We start from the raw sequence: 15,596 nt of genomic DNA on the forward strand, positions 1-15,596 counted from the left end.
AAAGAAGTATCTCACTCAAATGTCCAATGGTGCCTGCCCACCTAGAGACACTGAGTTGTTGTCACTTGGTACAGAAATTTCATTTTAGTTCTGTATTTTTCTATAAGAAGATAAGTCGGATAATTTTAGTATTATATTTTATTAAATAAATACATACCACAAAATTAATTCATTGAAAATTACTCAAGAAATGAAAAATTCACTTAATAACTGGTTTTCTACACTAGTTTGGTTGAGAAACTCTTATAGGGAAATAGAAGATATCTAGTAAGTACCTTCTGTAGTATTCACTATACTCAACAGTTTTGAGAACAAGAAGAAAATCTGTAACACTGAAGACTATTTTCTATCTTGTTCTTAGATTTCTTCGAAATGTATACTTTAAAAATAAATCATATTATTCAGACCTTTTGGTAATGCCTAAACTTCAGAAGGTTTACAAAGAAAGCACATGTAAAAGCAGTCACTTCAATGCAATTAAATGCTATTTTTTTTTAAAGTATCCTTTAAAACAGTGTTTCTCAAACTTTAGCATACATTAGAATTTCCTGGTGGGGAGAGCTTTTTAAAAATTACAGCTTGCTGGCCCACTTCAGAGTCTCTGACAAGTTCCTAGGTAATGCTGATGCTGCTGGTCTGGGCACAGCACTGCGAGAACCACCGCTTTAAGATATGTTCTCGAACTCAAGCTGATGAGTGATGCCCTCAGCCTCTGCTTTCCCTAACAGTAAATAAATAAAAGAACATTTCAGATATGACTTCATCAAACTTTACATTTTTAGATTCTTGAAATGTCCAACTTAAATAGAATATATAATTTATTCATCCTGGCTCAAAATTATTCCCATGAGTTCAAAGGACAGAACCACAGGACAGTCTGGTACTGGATAATCTATGACACTGTGAAAACACTTACAAAATACACAGCAACTATGAGGGTACAGGGATCTTGCTCCTATCTTCTCCATGCTTCTTCCCTTGAGAAAATCCAACAACAAATCATGAAGAGTACTAAACCCAGAACAAGCACATGACCTGTCATGAATGTACACATAAACGTCACAATGCATTGTCATACTTAAGATTCAGATTCAGGAACTTCTTCGTCAGGGCAGCAGTAATATTCCACAAAACATATTTGTCCATCTTCGTTTCTAATCATATACTGTAATGAGAGGAATCCTCGGTTATCTGTCCGAATAGATACCTTACAGGACAGGACTAATGCCTTTGTAGAGGGTTTCAGTAAAGAAATCTTGTATCTGTAGGACAGTAAGTAAAAAGGTGTCATTTAGTCACACTTAAAGCAGTGCACATAACTCTAAGGACAAAAATTAGCCAAGAACTACTAAGTAGCAAATATAAGAATCAAATCCAATACTTGTCCAATTAGCTAACATTTTCTCTTCATTAAAAAAAAAAAAAAAAAATTGCATCCACTATTAGAATCCAAAATCCCCAAGTAAACTCAGCACCTTACTGTTCATTTTTTTAAAAAAATGTTACACTTTCATCAATAGATTGAGAGTTAAAAAAAATTTACTTAATAGAAACTTGGTATTTAACCTTACCTTCAACACTATTGGCAACCTCTATATTAAGAACTGACCTGTTGACCTGGGTCTGATTACAATTGAATGATTCCATCAAATCAGAATCTTTGGGATAGTCAAGGTGGGAGCTTCCTGCATTCCCAAAAGTAGATAACCTAGAGCAGAAAATGAACAAGTCATTTATTCATTGGTCCAGCATAAGCCACATTAGGATCCAAATAAAGAAAACACTTCTTTAACTCATTCTAGTGAAACGGGTACGTAAACAAATGTTGACAACACACTATTAGAATCACCATAATAAAGATTCCCACAGGGGAACTAGCAACCAATAAATAGCTTTGAGAAATATCAGCCCAAAAGGAATTCAGAGGTTTTTGCCTCAATTTCATTACCTTACACCTACTCTGATATTGACCTTTCTTCATTCTTAAATCAGAAATACATAATAGAGGAGAGCTGAGTAGTGATGGAAGGCCCTGACCCACATCAGCTGCATGTAGCCTAAGGTCCTGCTCCTTATCTTTACTGTCACACCAAAAGCAACGGGCTTTTCTGAATCTCAGACTACTCTTTAGACTGTTTAATGGTTTTCCTTGCTTGGTAATATCAGCAGTTTGTGTGCAGACAATTTATAAATGTTTATGTGTTTACTTAATCTGCAAGAACATACTGATCATTCGCTATGGGGATAGCACATTGATTAGTACGATATGAGCACAATCATAGAAGACCTCGGTGCTGGTTTGCCCCTGGACCCATCTTTTCTCTCTTTTAACGTAACCTCTTTCTCTGAGCTATCTTGTCCATGCCCAGCCATGGATGAGACTAGTCCAGTCTGGACTGACTTCCTGAGCTCTGTATATATCCAACTACTTTCTGTTGTCACAGGCACCTTAAATTTAACATATCTAGAAAAAAAATTTTCAATTCCCAGTTCTATACCACCAAATCATTTCTCATCTTAGAAATGTGAAGTAACCACGAATCCAAGCTGAGAGAGATCATTTAGATGGGGAGCCTCTAAAATACTCTGTTTAAGTGCCTAGAATCTTAAATCATATCACTGCTTAAGTAGGGTTCTACTGATTTCCCTTTTGGTTAACATTTTACAGACTTTGAGCCAAATTTTTAAGTGCTTAATGCCATGGGAAGGGCTCTGAGTTCTTCTAAAGTAGATATATATATATATAATCCTTTACTTATTAACACTCTAAAATATTTCAAAAGAGAAGAAATATTTAAATTCTCTCCCTAAATTGATTCTAATCCTGAAAAGAGCTTGCCATTTCATAATTTTCTGAGTCGAAATATCAGGAGCAGCTTGATAGTTTTTGACATTGTTTTCCTGCTGGAAATTGCCCTCCCTTAGGAAGCTTACCTTGACCAGTCCTACGTATTCATGTGTTGGCTCCCTAAGTATGTATATTACCTTGCAGTTTTGGTCCTTCTGTGCTGTTTCACATATTTCCTCTTTACCTCGATTTTAAGCTGTTCTTTCTTGTGATGCTTAATAAGGTAGATATGCACACAGTCGGCGATCAATAATAGATACTCAGTGAATAAACCATGCATAGAAAAACATCTACTTCCTTTTGCATCCTGTACTAACTTGAAAGAAAAAGAGAAGCGATATAATACAAACACCTTTTCTAAAAGTTTATGCCTAATTTCCCTCATGATGTATGCAGATCTACAATAGTTTAGTACGATGAAAAGATCACTAAATTATGATTAGAAGACTGAGCTACTCCTCTAGAAACCAACACTTTGTAATTATGAAGCTTTAAATAGTGAATTAATCTTCCTGACTAATAAAAGTGTGCAGAGTAAAAGCTTTCCAAAGTTCTGAAAATTCTAGGAACTTGCATAAAAGTTCTGCGTCCTAAGCAAACGCACAAGTAGAGAGATGGAGCAGACTACATTAGCTATAATTGCACTGCTTTCAAGTACCTAAAATAAGGCTTGTCAGGAGACATGGTGATCTGTAGGACCTCACTTGTCATGTCCAATTCGGAAAATGCTTCACGGAGACCCTCTGATTGCAGAATGATTTTATTAATAACATTGGTGCTGCAGAAATCAAAATCCAGCGTTTCCTCAGGCTCCTGAGTATTGATTTTACAGACTGTCACCACTCCTCCTTCTTCCAGAAATAGCATCAAAGGGTAACCATAACCTTGGTAACACATTCGAAGTGCAGTTAAAGTCCCTGCAATGGAAGTAAATCATACTTTGGGCTCAGCTTTATAACCCTGGGTTCAGCTTCCAAAGCTGAAACATAAAACTCCTCAAGAATACTTTATTCTATCCAATTTCTAGCATACGTGTATGTCTCTCTCTATAAGAAAGGATCACGTGTTCCCTGATGACAGCAGTATGTAGACAATTCCAAAAACAACTGCAAGAAAATTAGGAACCAGAACAAAATGTAACTCTCTGAAATATTCCAGCTTGTCAAAAGACCTCAGAAATACCTTATTGATTATATCTATATATATAATTTCGGGATGGAGAATCTACATGGTCCAATACTGCAAGTAATGGAGTTGTTGCTGCTCCAGCTATGCTATTTATTGAAGGTTCAATTTGTGCAACAGTGGATTGCTCTGACAGTCTGTACTATGATGTCAGTGTATTTACTATAATAAGGATCCTTCTAGCTTTTTCTACTGGGAGACATTTCCCCAAGTTTTAAGATCAAATTGGGAGAAAGAGAGAGAGTGGTTCATAGTGGTTAGGATTTTAAAACTGCAACCTCTAGAGAGGAAGAAGAAGATGACAGGACATTCTAAGCTCCTCTTCCTTACTATAGGATGGAGAGCCATAGTAAGGAATGGAGGAAGCAGATGAAAATCCAGCTGCGTTAGAAAACGCATAATTAATAATAATGGAATTGTCGATAAAAAATTAAAATATATTTTCTAGAGAACCATAACTGAATTTTCCCTAGCTAGTCTCAGATTCTTTTCCTATGAAATGAAATTATTCTTCTAGTGATTTCTTAGTTTTATATCCAGAGCAACCAAATTCACTATTCCTAAAAAAATCCCACAACAAATAAAATATATAAATATTTTAAAGGAAAGCATTTAAGAAAATAGACATAATTTTAAACAAGGCTTAATGGGGAAAAAAAGCAAACAAATTTTGAATGCAGTAAACTGGGAGTCAGGAGAACTGGTTTCTATTTTTCTCTGCCACTAACTGTAATACAGGACAAGTTAGCGAAAAGAGGCAATTAAAACATATTTTACTTGTTAGATACATTTGACATGTTCAAAGTCTTCTTTTGGTCAGTTCAAATTTAAAACCCTAAAAGCTTTGTAAATTAAAAAAAAGATGAATGTACATACTTTTGCAAATATGAACCCATAAGCACACTTTCTATTAATATTGTGTACTCAGAATCCATGATTGTGACTGATGAAAAGTGAATTGGCAAGTCATATATTACTTATATTCTAATAACTTTTCCTGTATTATTCTGACCATTCTGTATGCTCTTATGTCATTATAATGATAATAAAATGGTTCACCTGGCATAGGACTTGATCCAAAAATAGATAAGCAGTCTAAAAGGACAGTTAAATTAATTCGAAAAGTAACAGGCTCTTCCTGAACTTTAAACTCTTGAAATATTCCAGCCTATGAAGAAAAGTAAAATATGAAAAAATATATATTAAAGAATGAAAACTTACACATAAGGTTTTAGATTTCACTTGACATGTTTAAAAAAATAATATTGTGCTAATCCCATGAAAATCATTTCTGATTACCAATCAAAAAATCATAAGCTTTTTCAACTATCATCCATTAGAATAACACTACTCAGTAAAGGTATAACAGTCATTTAGGTCCCATGTAAAACTTTATGAAAGGTCCTTCATCTAACTTCTTGGATCTAAACTATTCCCCATGTGACTTTCCCGTCTCCTTTTCATGGCCATCGGTACAGTTAAGGTCATCTGGAAAATAGCCAAACAGTTTAATAATGCATGAATGATATTAGTTTTCAATTTCTTTTGAGGTCAGGAACCATGTTTTATTTATCCCTGAAGTCATACTGTACACTTAGGTGTTCACCAAAAAAAATGCTGAATTAAATCTGAAATTTGAACCATACAATTATTACTTTGTAAGAACAAATTATATTATAACCAATAAAAAGAAAAAAATGTATTTTTTAATAGGGAGGTGTAGTAGTAAAGAGCATATACTCTAGAAACATATGTTCTGGATTCTCATCCCAACTCAGCTGCTTGTAAGCTTTCGTGCTGCTGGCAAATCGCTTAAACTGTACCTCAGTTTCCACATCTGTAAAATAGAAATAATAACAGAGCCTACTTCATAGGACTATTGTGAGAGTTAAGTGAGTTAAACATATAAACACTCAGAAGAGTGTCTGGCTTATAATTTAGCTTAATAATTTTTAGACATTATTTTAACCATTATCTCTGTAAAACAAGATGGGAAAAGAATTTGTTACTATGAGAGAAAAAATTCAAATAATGATGTTATCTATCTTAAATGTCTATTAAGACCTTAGGAATTCATTGAACTGGATGAGAAATACCATGTCACAGGCTTTAAGGTGTCTACTTCAATACCTGAATAAAAGCATTTGCTTGCACACACTTTGCATTTTCCACTGTAACCTTGATTCCATTTTTAGTAGCGAAACACGTAGCATGTTCTCGGAAATGAATAGCCTTCAAGATAGTGGAGAGATTCCTAACGTTGTCGAGGCTGGCCACCAAGCTGTAATCATTCTCATCTTGGATCTGTTGGTTTAGGAGGGGCATCTTCCAGTGCACTCTCGGCCCTAAGGGCTGCTCCTGGGGTCAACACCTGCTCCCGTGGATCACGAAACACCTGATGAGATTCAACAATAAACTCCCCGTCAATGCTGGCAAGAGGCCCGCGATCTCAACCTGCGCTGTGGCCAAGTGGAAGAGGCCTGGGTGTTGAACTTGGCCGACCGGGGACTGAATCCCGCCTCTGCCACTTAACTGTCTCTGTCACTGGGGGAAATTACTAATCTCTCTAAACTACGGTTTCCTTGTCATTAGTAAGGGGACAGTTACACATGAAAAGTTGTGAACAATGAAAACCACCAACTCTGTAGTTCTACTTGGGGCTACGTATCCCCAGTCGGTTTTGAGCTGTCCAGCGCTCTACACCTTTCATCTAAAAGAACAGGCACTTGGGAGGGTGGGCCCGGATTCCTCAGAAGATCCTCCTTGAGTCCCAGACAACCTGGTTCACCAGCCCGCCGCGGGCGGCATCTGTGTACTGGTCCCGGGATCCCAAGGCGCGGAAACCCTACCTTTGCAGTGGGGCCCGGGCACCTGAGAGCCCTTCCCAGCCAGGTCACCGGGGAGCCACCTGCAGACCCTGGAGAACTGGCGAGGAAGTGGAGCAACTCCCGCCACCCTTTTTAGATCAGCTGGCCACCTCGGCCACCGTCACCACGGAGTTAAACGAAGCCTAGAGAGCCGAGCGTGCAGTGCCACAGGGACCGGAAAAAGGCACCAGAGAGCTGGAGGACCACGGAGCCGAGCGGGAGGTACCATAGAGATCGGAAAGGGGAGCGAGCGGCAGAGCCGGAAGGAAGTCCAAGAGCCAAGGCGGTGAGGCAAGATGGCGGCGACCAAGAGAAAACGGCGTGGAGGCTTGGCGGTTAAAGCGAAGAGGCCAAAAAGAAACGAAAAAGATGCCAGGCCGCCAGCTAAGCAGCGCGACATGGCAGAGGAGGCAGAAGAAGAAGAGAGAGACCGTATCCCAGGCCCTGTTTGCAAGGTAGAGGGGGTTACCCTCGGGTTACACCTGCGGCCGCGGCTCCGCACGCCTCTCTTGGAGTTACCTACCTAAGTACGGCTGTGCGGATTTTGGAGTTACTCGGGTGTTGCTGGAGCTGGGTCTCAGCTCTCCTGGCCGGACAGGCCACTGCGTTTACATCTAACTTTCATGCACGTGGCGGCTTTCTTGGATGCGGCCTGCTGAGCAACTGGGCGGGCTTCAGAGCTTTTACCCGGCTTATGGGAAATCGGCTTATGGTGTACTACTCAGTTCCAGTGTTATGCCTCCTAGCTATTTTATTTTCCTTGGAAGCATAGAACTTTTCCTTGTTATTTCTATGGAGTATATCCTTTACAGTGATTAGTATACCCATATTCTGCCCTAGTTAACTATTGTCAGTCAAGGATCCTGGAACCTTGTAATGTGGTTCTTTTAAAAGTTGTGGTCCTTGGGACTGTGATTTTAATCTTTAACTCTCAAGGGATAACGAAAGGTAGAGTAAATGGTACGAGCTTTACTTGTGTTTAACAAACTTAACGTGCCAGGCACAGTACAAAGTTGGGTTTCCCCTGCTTTGGAATTGCAAACGGAGAACGTGACCTCATTTTCCTGAAATGTTGGAATTTAAAAGAAAACAGAATTCATGTAAATTGACGATTTTTATTTAAAAGAAGGTGAATATGAATGGACCTAACTTTCATTCAACTGAAGGCTCCATAAGCTAGATCGAATACGGTGAAGACAAGGGGTGCCTTTGATTTATTGATTTCCATGCCCCCTCCACCCCCTGCCCCAGCTTAGCATAGTACCCTAGCACACAGTGATTGATAATAATTAAATGACTGTGGTGGCAAGTACTAGGAAAGGCGTTAGCTCTGAGGAATGAGAGATGAGTTTAAATTTTACCTTTGCTATTAACAGTGAATTTTGAGCCTTTTTCTCATTTGCATATTAAAAGGAAGGAAATATTTACTTTTTGTGAAGAATAAGCTGGACTTCTAATAGATTTTTAGCAAATGCTCACACTGTTCCTTGAAGGATCTAGCAAGAAATATAGTATTAGTGGTCTAAGTCATAATATAAAAAATTCTATCAAAGTACAGAAGATAGAGATTACTTTTACTCTAAGATTATCTGGGTAGGGATCAGGAAGGATTTAGCCTTTGAGGTGGATCTCAAAGTAAGTCAGAATTTCCATATTCGGAAATGAGAGAGAAAAATACCTGGAAGAGAGAAAAAACTGATCAAAGATGTTTAAGTGTGGGAACTGCTGAAAATTTAAAAAACAGTTGGATTGGCTAAAGTTTAGGGTTGATTTGGGACAATCCGAGGTGAAAATATAAATGTATTCTAGAATTCAGTGTTAAAAGTATGTCATTTCGTACTTTGTTTAGAAAACCCAGGAATAGGGTTTTCTAGTAAGGATGTGATTGGAGGTAGCAGTGCTTTAAGATTAAGCTAGTGCTAGCCTGGCATATTGGAGGAGTTCCTTGCTGGGAAGGCTAGCCATTTAGATTATTTGCAGTTGACATGAGATCATATGGATCTGAAGGAGGGCTGTGGAAATAGGAAAGGGTTACAAATTGTTGCAAAGAGAAACTGACAGCATTTGGTAGTGCTTATGATATGAGAGAATAAGGACAGATGGAAGATTCAAAGCCTGATGGTGACATCAGAAAAAATAAGTAATAAACAAATATACCAGGTTTAAGGTTTAAATATTCTAGAATTGAATTTGAGATTGGTAGAGCTGGAAAGAGTTCTTTACCTTTTTTGTGGAGTTGACAATTGAAGCTGTGGGAATGATAATGAGAGCTCTATTCTGGTGAGAACAGAAATAAAAGAGGGTAAGAGAATCGTTAGAGACAGGAGGAGGAATTGGAGAGACTGAAGAAAAAAGAAACAAAAAAGGAAAGGAAGCCAATGAGAGCATTTCTGGGTGGCCGCTGGGTTCAGTACATGCTACTGAGAGATCAAATTAAAGGTTTAGGTAGGATTGTTTGACTTGCTACTTGGAAGTTTTATCTTTAAACAAACAAACAAGGTCGGTTCAGTATGAGTTTAGTATGAGATTTAAAAATCTTTTAACAATTTCTTTTTCTTCAGGGCAAGTGGAAAAATAAGGAACGGATTCTCATCTTTTCTTCCAGAGGAATAAATTTCAGAACAAGACATTTAATGCAAGACTTAAGAATGTTGATGCCTCATTCTAAAGCAGGTGCCTTTATGTCATATACTTTAAAATTCATGTCTATAAACTTGCCTGTTTATATATTTCTGCTTCAAGTCACACTTCAGTTTTTCAGTCTTGTGAGATAAAGAACCACTGTTCTTCAGAAGTGTATCTTTTCAGTGCCAAGTTTTTCTAATTAACATTTTGTCATAAATCCTTTGCAAATTTATCAGATATTCTCTTCACTGTCTTAAACAGATATATCTAATTACTGAAACAGTTCTTGAAGGTCCAGAGATGCCTTCATTGTGATGTTCTCAGAGATCATGGTTTGTCCTTTTAAATGATTCAGGACTGCAATGTACTGCTTTCTGCATTTAAAAAACAAACAAACAAAAAAAACAAAAAACTTTTTTTTTTTAATTAATGGACCTGGAGTAGGATTTCAGATATATTTAAGTTGGGGCCAAGCTAATCCTTTTAACAATAGAATATCTTACAGGCAAGTGAAGAACATCTAGTTTTAAGATTAGATCTGTGGCAGTGCAGTCATGTAGCTGTCTTTGTGCCTGTGTTGGGAGATGCTGTTGGTTTTAATTCTAGGTAATGACTTGGTTCTTTAGATCAGTGTTTCTCAAACTGATATCCCCAGTTATATCTTCAGATCTCTGAAACTAATAAGAGAAATTTTAATTTGTACTGGTTTCTTTTTTCCTATGATAATCTAAAACCATGTGTTTTTTCTTATTAGTTTTCTTTGGCAACTGATTCAAAATTGAAAGAAATTTTCGTCACTTCGAAAATTTTAGTTTCTTAAGTGAATGTTCTTTAAACTGAAATCTCAGACCATAGTCTTCAATTGTGAGAATTTTTCCATTTTTATAAGGAATTCATAGAATATATAAAGTCTGAGAAACACTGCTTACATCATTATTTATAATTCCTGAGGACTATTTTTGTTACTCATTTTTACATTTAAAAAATAACCAGGATTTGTAATGAGGTCGTATTTTCAGATCCAATCATCTTAAATATTAATAAAATCTCATTTAAACTTGATTATGAAAACACTTAAAATAATTTTCTAGAAAGCATGTGTGATTTGATTGAAGTAGCTTCGAAATCTTTTGTTTATTTGCTTATTCTTTTTTTCTTTTTATAGATACTAAAATGGATCGTAAAGATAAGTTATTTGTGATTAACGAGGTAATTTTAGAAAATAATTAAGTACAAAATATTTTGGAGCACTGAAGATGCTTCATTTTAAAGTTAGTTACGCTGTGACTTTTAAATTGTTAAGACAGATATTATTAAATCTTCAATAAACTACCTTCTAATTTTTTTTAATATTTATCGTCTTTGTATTATAGTTTAGTGCTTCAGTATATATTATTTCTTGATTGTTCTTATATTAATCTAGTTCAAATAAGCATATCGATATTTCCTGAGGATGAGGATTCTATCTCATTCTTTTTTTTCTCATTATGTCTAGTGTAGTGTGAAATGCATGGTAAAATGACCAATATATATAAAATAAAATTAAAAACTTATTAAATATTTTTAAAACCCCACATTGTAAGAAGCATTTTGTCAGTATTAAAAGTGATACATGTGGTATTTGCTGTTAAGGTATTACAAACTAGTGATATGTTAAATTTTCAGTGTTGTTGAAGATACTAACCTTACATTTTAAGGCAGATTTTAAAAACTTAGCAGAATTTTCTAAAGATAATTTTCTTTAGCTATTAGAAAGGCTTTTATTCATTTAGCACAAATTTTTGCACCTCTGCTATATCATGGCATCACTCTCCATGCTGTGGAAATAGTATTTTACAAAACAACACCCCTGGCATCGTGGAGCTTCAATTCTGATGGGGGAGCTAGGCCATAAACAAGTATTATAATTTCAAGCGAAGACAGGAAAAATAATGGTATGAGCTTCCAGCAACTGAAGCTGGACTGGAAAACCCACTTAGTGTTGCTCTGTTTATTCTAAAACCAGTAAGAAACAAAAGCATTTTTAAGTTATTAGGTTTAAAGTCTTAAGTAGTTTAGGATTTATGAATATCATATCAGATAGTTTATGAATACTGTAGTTGTACAGGACTTCATTCTTGTATTGCTTACATATATATTTCTCTATTGTGACTTTGTAAACCTTCAAGATGTTGAAGTTTAATTCAACTTGGAATAGGTTTTGTATACACATGCTTTTCACCAGTCCCTTGGTGATTTTATAGAACCAAATGACAGATATGATAGTTTTAATGAAGAAGAAAACGTAAATGTCTTGATCTTAAAAAAACTAGAGTTAAAAATCAGAATAACCATTATAAAGGATGTGTTGGTTCCACAAGGACTGTATTCTCCTAAGATTAGTAAAGCTAATATGGTGCTTTATTCCTAGAGCATCTGTTTTCAGTCTTTGTAGTTTGTACATGGGACTGGTCAGAAAAAGAGGTTCTCAGTAACCAGAAGTGAGACCAGTTACTTTAAAATGCTTGGCCGAAGAGAGTAGATGTTTGCACCAAAGAGGTGGGCAGAGCATCTAGTTTACCTTAAGAAGACTATCTGAGAGGAACTTGAAAGATTTCTTTCTGTAAATGAATAAGTTTACCTAGATTTAGACCTTGTAGCCTATTAATCTGCTTAAATATTTTTTGAAGAATGTAGGTATTATTTGCATTGAATTGCTTTTAGTTCTCATTCTATTATCTACTTCATTTTTCTATACTTTGCTCCATTTAGGTTTGTGAAATGAAAAACTGCAATAAGTGTATCTATTTTGAAGCTAAGAAGAAACAAGATCTCTATATGTGGTAAGAAGATGTATTAAGTAAGATCCGGAGTGGAATTTGTTCTTTTAAATGAATTTATTCTTTGTACCTCTTATTGCAGACTCCTTTCAGTCTTTGTTTTGTTTTTGTAAAAAAAAGCAGGGCCAGGGGATAAAGTAAACTATGATTTCACAAACGTTGAAACCTTTAAAGAAAATTAAATGGATGAATATTATGAGCACATTCTGTTTTTTAACTGTGAAACATAATAAGCATTTACTGCATTCTAAATTCTACTTAGTAGAAAAACCATCCTTCATATTTTTCAGGCTTTCAAATTCACCTCATGGACCATCTGCTAAATTTCTAGTTCAGAATAGTAAGTTGACTCAATTTAAATTTTTTTTATGAGAAAATTGAAAATCTTTTGGGAGAGTTGTGCCAAAGATATAACTATTTTTTTGTTGTTGTTATAATTTTTCTAGTTCATACCCTAGCTGAACTAAAGATGACTGGAAACTGTTTGAAAGGTTCTCGGCCCCTTTTGTCTTTTGACCCTGTAAGTTTTTCATTTAGTATATGAAGTCTAATTTTCTTACTTTTCATTGTCGTTTGTAGTGGGTATAGTTGTATGATTCATTTTACTTAATAAACACAGTTTTAAACAGAGCACTCTGCTCTTGTCAAATAATATGTTCACTATTTTTTTTAGGCTTTTGATGAATTACCACATTATGCTTTGTTAAAAGAACTCTTAATTCAGGTAAATATCTTTTCTAGAGAGCATTTTTGGTGATATAAGTGTGTGTCTTCTTTTGGACTTTTTCTTAACTCAGCTATCTAAAACTAATATATACATGTTATATTGTAAAATCAGGAACGTATACTTTTTTCCTAGATTTTTAGTACACCACGGTATCATCCCAAAAGCCAGCCATTTGTGGACCATGTGTTTACGTTCACCATTTTGGATAACAGGATATGGTTTCGGAACTTTCAGGTTAGCTTTAATTAGTTTTTAATTATACTTTGAAATAAATTAGGACAAATAGCGCCATTATATATTTACTACATATTTAATTTTGTAAAAAGAAATTAATCTGAAGATCCATGAGGTAATTGAGTTCCAGATTTATGCTAGGTGCTGTTAAGGATGTAAGTTTCTCTCAAGAGGTTAGACTCTATCTGGGGCGAGGGGAGGGTAGTGATTAAGACTTAGAAAGACAAAACCTCTGCAGAAAGCATTTATTGAGAAGTATTTGATGAGTCATACAGTAGTGACTCAGGAGGAGAGGTGATTCTGGAAATCTTGAAGCAGGAGTTTGGCAGGATAATAAGCTTGCAGAAAGGTGGAGAGGTAGAAAAGAACACTAAGACAAAATTTCAGATGGCATATGAATTAAACTGGCCTTGTCCTGTGTTGCTATATTGGATACCCTGCAAAGTGAGTTAAACATATTCTCTTCTTAACCTCTGAGGGCAGACATACCTGAGCCAATACACAGTGTTAATATTTGTAGTTCAGAAGTTGCCTCAATTCATTAGCCACTCAAAAATAAATTCGACTATGTACTATACTTTTATGTACTTTTTAATTTAATTTGAATTGGATTTGTAAAAACAACTTAGGGATTGATTTAAAATTTTAAAGGGTTACCTGTTTTGTGCTTCAGTACATTTTGTTATAGTAGTCGCAGTTGAAAAAATTAATTAGTTTTTCAAGAATTTATACGTTTGAGAGGCATGATGTGAACCAGATTTAAATTACTCAATTTAAAAGGACAGACTGAGAAAATGTTTTTATTTTCCCATGACAGCTGCTTGATTAGTAACAAAATCTGATGATTTGGTGCTTACTAAGTTTCACTTCCACCGTCATTTTCAGTTTTTTTGGGCACATTTGTAATGAGGTTATAGCCATATACCTTTTAGAAATAGTATATTCAAACTAAAATGGAGGTTTTTATTAAAGATCATAGAAGAAGATGCTGCTCTTGTGGAAATAGGACCTCGTTTTGTCTTAAATCTCATAAAGATTTTCCAGGGAAGTTTTGGAGGACCAACTTTATATGAAAATCCTCACTACCAGTCACCAAACATGGTAAGCTGTTTTTGTTGTTCATTGGTCTTCAATGCCCCAAAACTCTGGCCAAAATAATTCTGTCAAGTAATTAACTATTTTGTTAACTGTGAAACTGAATTTGGTTTTTGCTACATATTGTTTTGCAAATTACTAATTTTTTAATGATACAGGGTAATGAGAAAAAGGGTTCATAAGTCCTTGCCATATATAAAATGTTTATTTGTATTTCAAAAGCACTTAATATTTTTTTGTTTCTAGCATCGGCGTGTCATAAGATCCATCACAGCTGCAAAATACAAAGAGAAACAGCAAGTTAAAGATGCACAGAAACTGAGAAAGAAAGAACCAAAGACTATTCTTCCACATGATCCCACTGCAGATGTTTTTGTTACACCGGCTGAGGAAAAACCGATAGAAATACAGTGGGTAAAACCAGAGCCAAAAGTCGATTTGAAAGCAAGAAAGAAAAGGGTTTACAAAAGGCAAAGAAAAATGAAACAGAAAGTGAATAGTGGAAATGCAAAATGAATCAATGGATAACTAATTTGCTTTTCAGTTATTTTATATTTATTTTGTATTCATTGTGTAAATACTTTTATTATCCAGGACTGTCTTATCTAATTAGTGTGGCATTTCAAAGAAAGAAAAATTAAAATCTTGTGGCTTCAGTGGTATCTGTGTTTTTTTAAATAAAACAACACTAGAAGTCATCTGTTTTAATTTCTGTTTTCAAAGCTTATTCGGTATTACTAAAAATTTAGAACAATTAAGGTTTAGGCTTGCACTCTTGGATTAAAAGTTGGTTTAGCAAAGCTGAAATTCAAACAGATTTATTGGGTCAATACTACTTGTAAAACAAAGCATTAGGCATTTTGAAAGCATACTTTCAGATAGTATAGTAGGGGTAGACTGGTAAAAGTATCTTACTGAGGTTTGAGTCCTTGAGTCACCAATTAAAGAAGCCTTGGAAAATCAATCTCTCATCTTGTTTTCTTACCTTGAAGAAGTACAATAAAAATTCTTAGGTTGAAAGCATTTTGTACATTACAAATTTATTTTAGAAGTAGTATGTATAGATTTCTTGTTAAATTTCTAATACAAGAAAAATGGGACAGTTGTTTTAGGGTTCCAGAATATTGGAATTTCTCCCTTTATGAAAGAATTATTTGAAGCAAAGAGAGCCCTGGGTTTACTGTCCTGGAGGTCTG

The 15,596-nt window shown here is 35.4% G+C and overlaps 2 protein-coding genes across 2 annotated transcripts; one reads left to right on the forward strand and one right to left on the reverse strand.

The window, feature by feature from the left end:
- Window positions 1-794: 794 nt before the first annotated feature.
- Window positions 795-7,063, reverse strand: RAD1 (RAD1 checkpoint DNA exonuclease). Its single transcript, XM_006917797.3, has 6 exons — window positions 6,883-7,063; window positions 6,164-6,428; window positions 5,093-5,201; window positions 3,507-3,765; window positions 1,610-1,708; window positions 795-1,262 (listed from the first exon to the last, which is right to left on the reverse strand). Exons 2-6 carry the CDS (start codon window positions 6,356-6,358, stop codon window positions 1,079-1,081), a joined length of 846 nt encoding a protein of 281 aa, XP_006917859.1. The 5' UTR covers window positions 6,359-6,428; window positions 6,883-7,063; the 3' UTR covers window positions 795-1,078.
- An 84-nt stretch (window positions 7,064-7,147) lies between these two features.
- BRIX1 (BRX1, biogenesis of ribosomes) lies at window positions 7,148-15,062 on the forward strand. Its single transcript, XM_006917798.3, has 10 exons — window positions 7,148-7,355; window positions 9,462-9,573; window positions 10,691-10,734; window positions 12,277-12,347; window positions 12,635-12,684; window positions 12,791-12,864; window positions 13,018-13,068; window positions 13,204-13,305; window positions 14,278-14,406; window positions 14,647-15,062. Exons 1-10 carry the CDS (start codon window positions 7,197-7,199, stop codon window positions 14,914-14,916), a joined length of 1,062 nt encoding a protein of 353 aa, XP_006917860.1. The 5' UTR covers window positions 7,148-7,196; the 3' UTR covers window positions 14,917-15,062.
- Window positions 15,063-15,596: the final 534 nt, after the last annotated feature.

The sequence above is a fragment of the Pteropus alecto genome, unplaced genomic scaffold, assembly GCF_000325575.1.
Source record: "Pteropus alecto unplaced genomic scaffold, ASM32557v1 scaffold127, whole genome shotgun sequence".
NCBI lineage: Eukaryota > Metazoa > Chordata > Mammalia > Chiroptera > Pteropodidae > Pteropus > Pteropus alecto.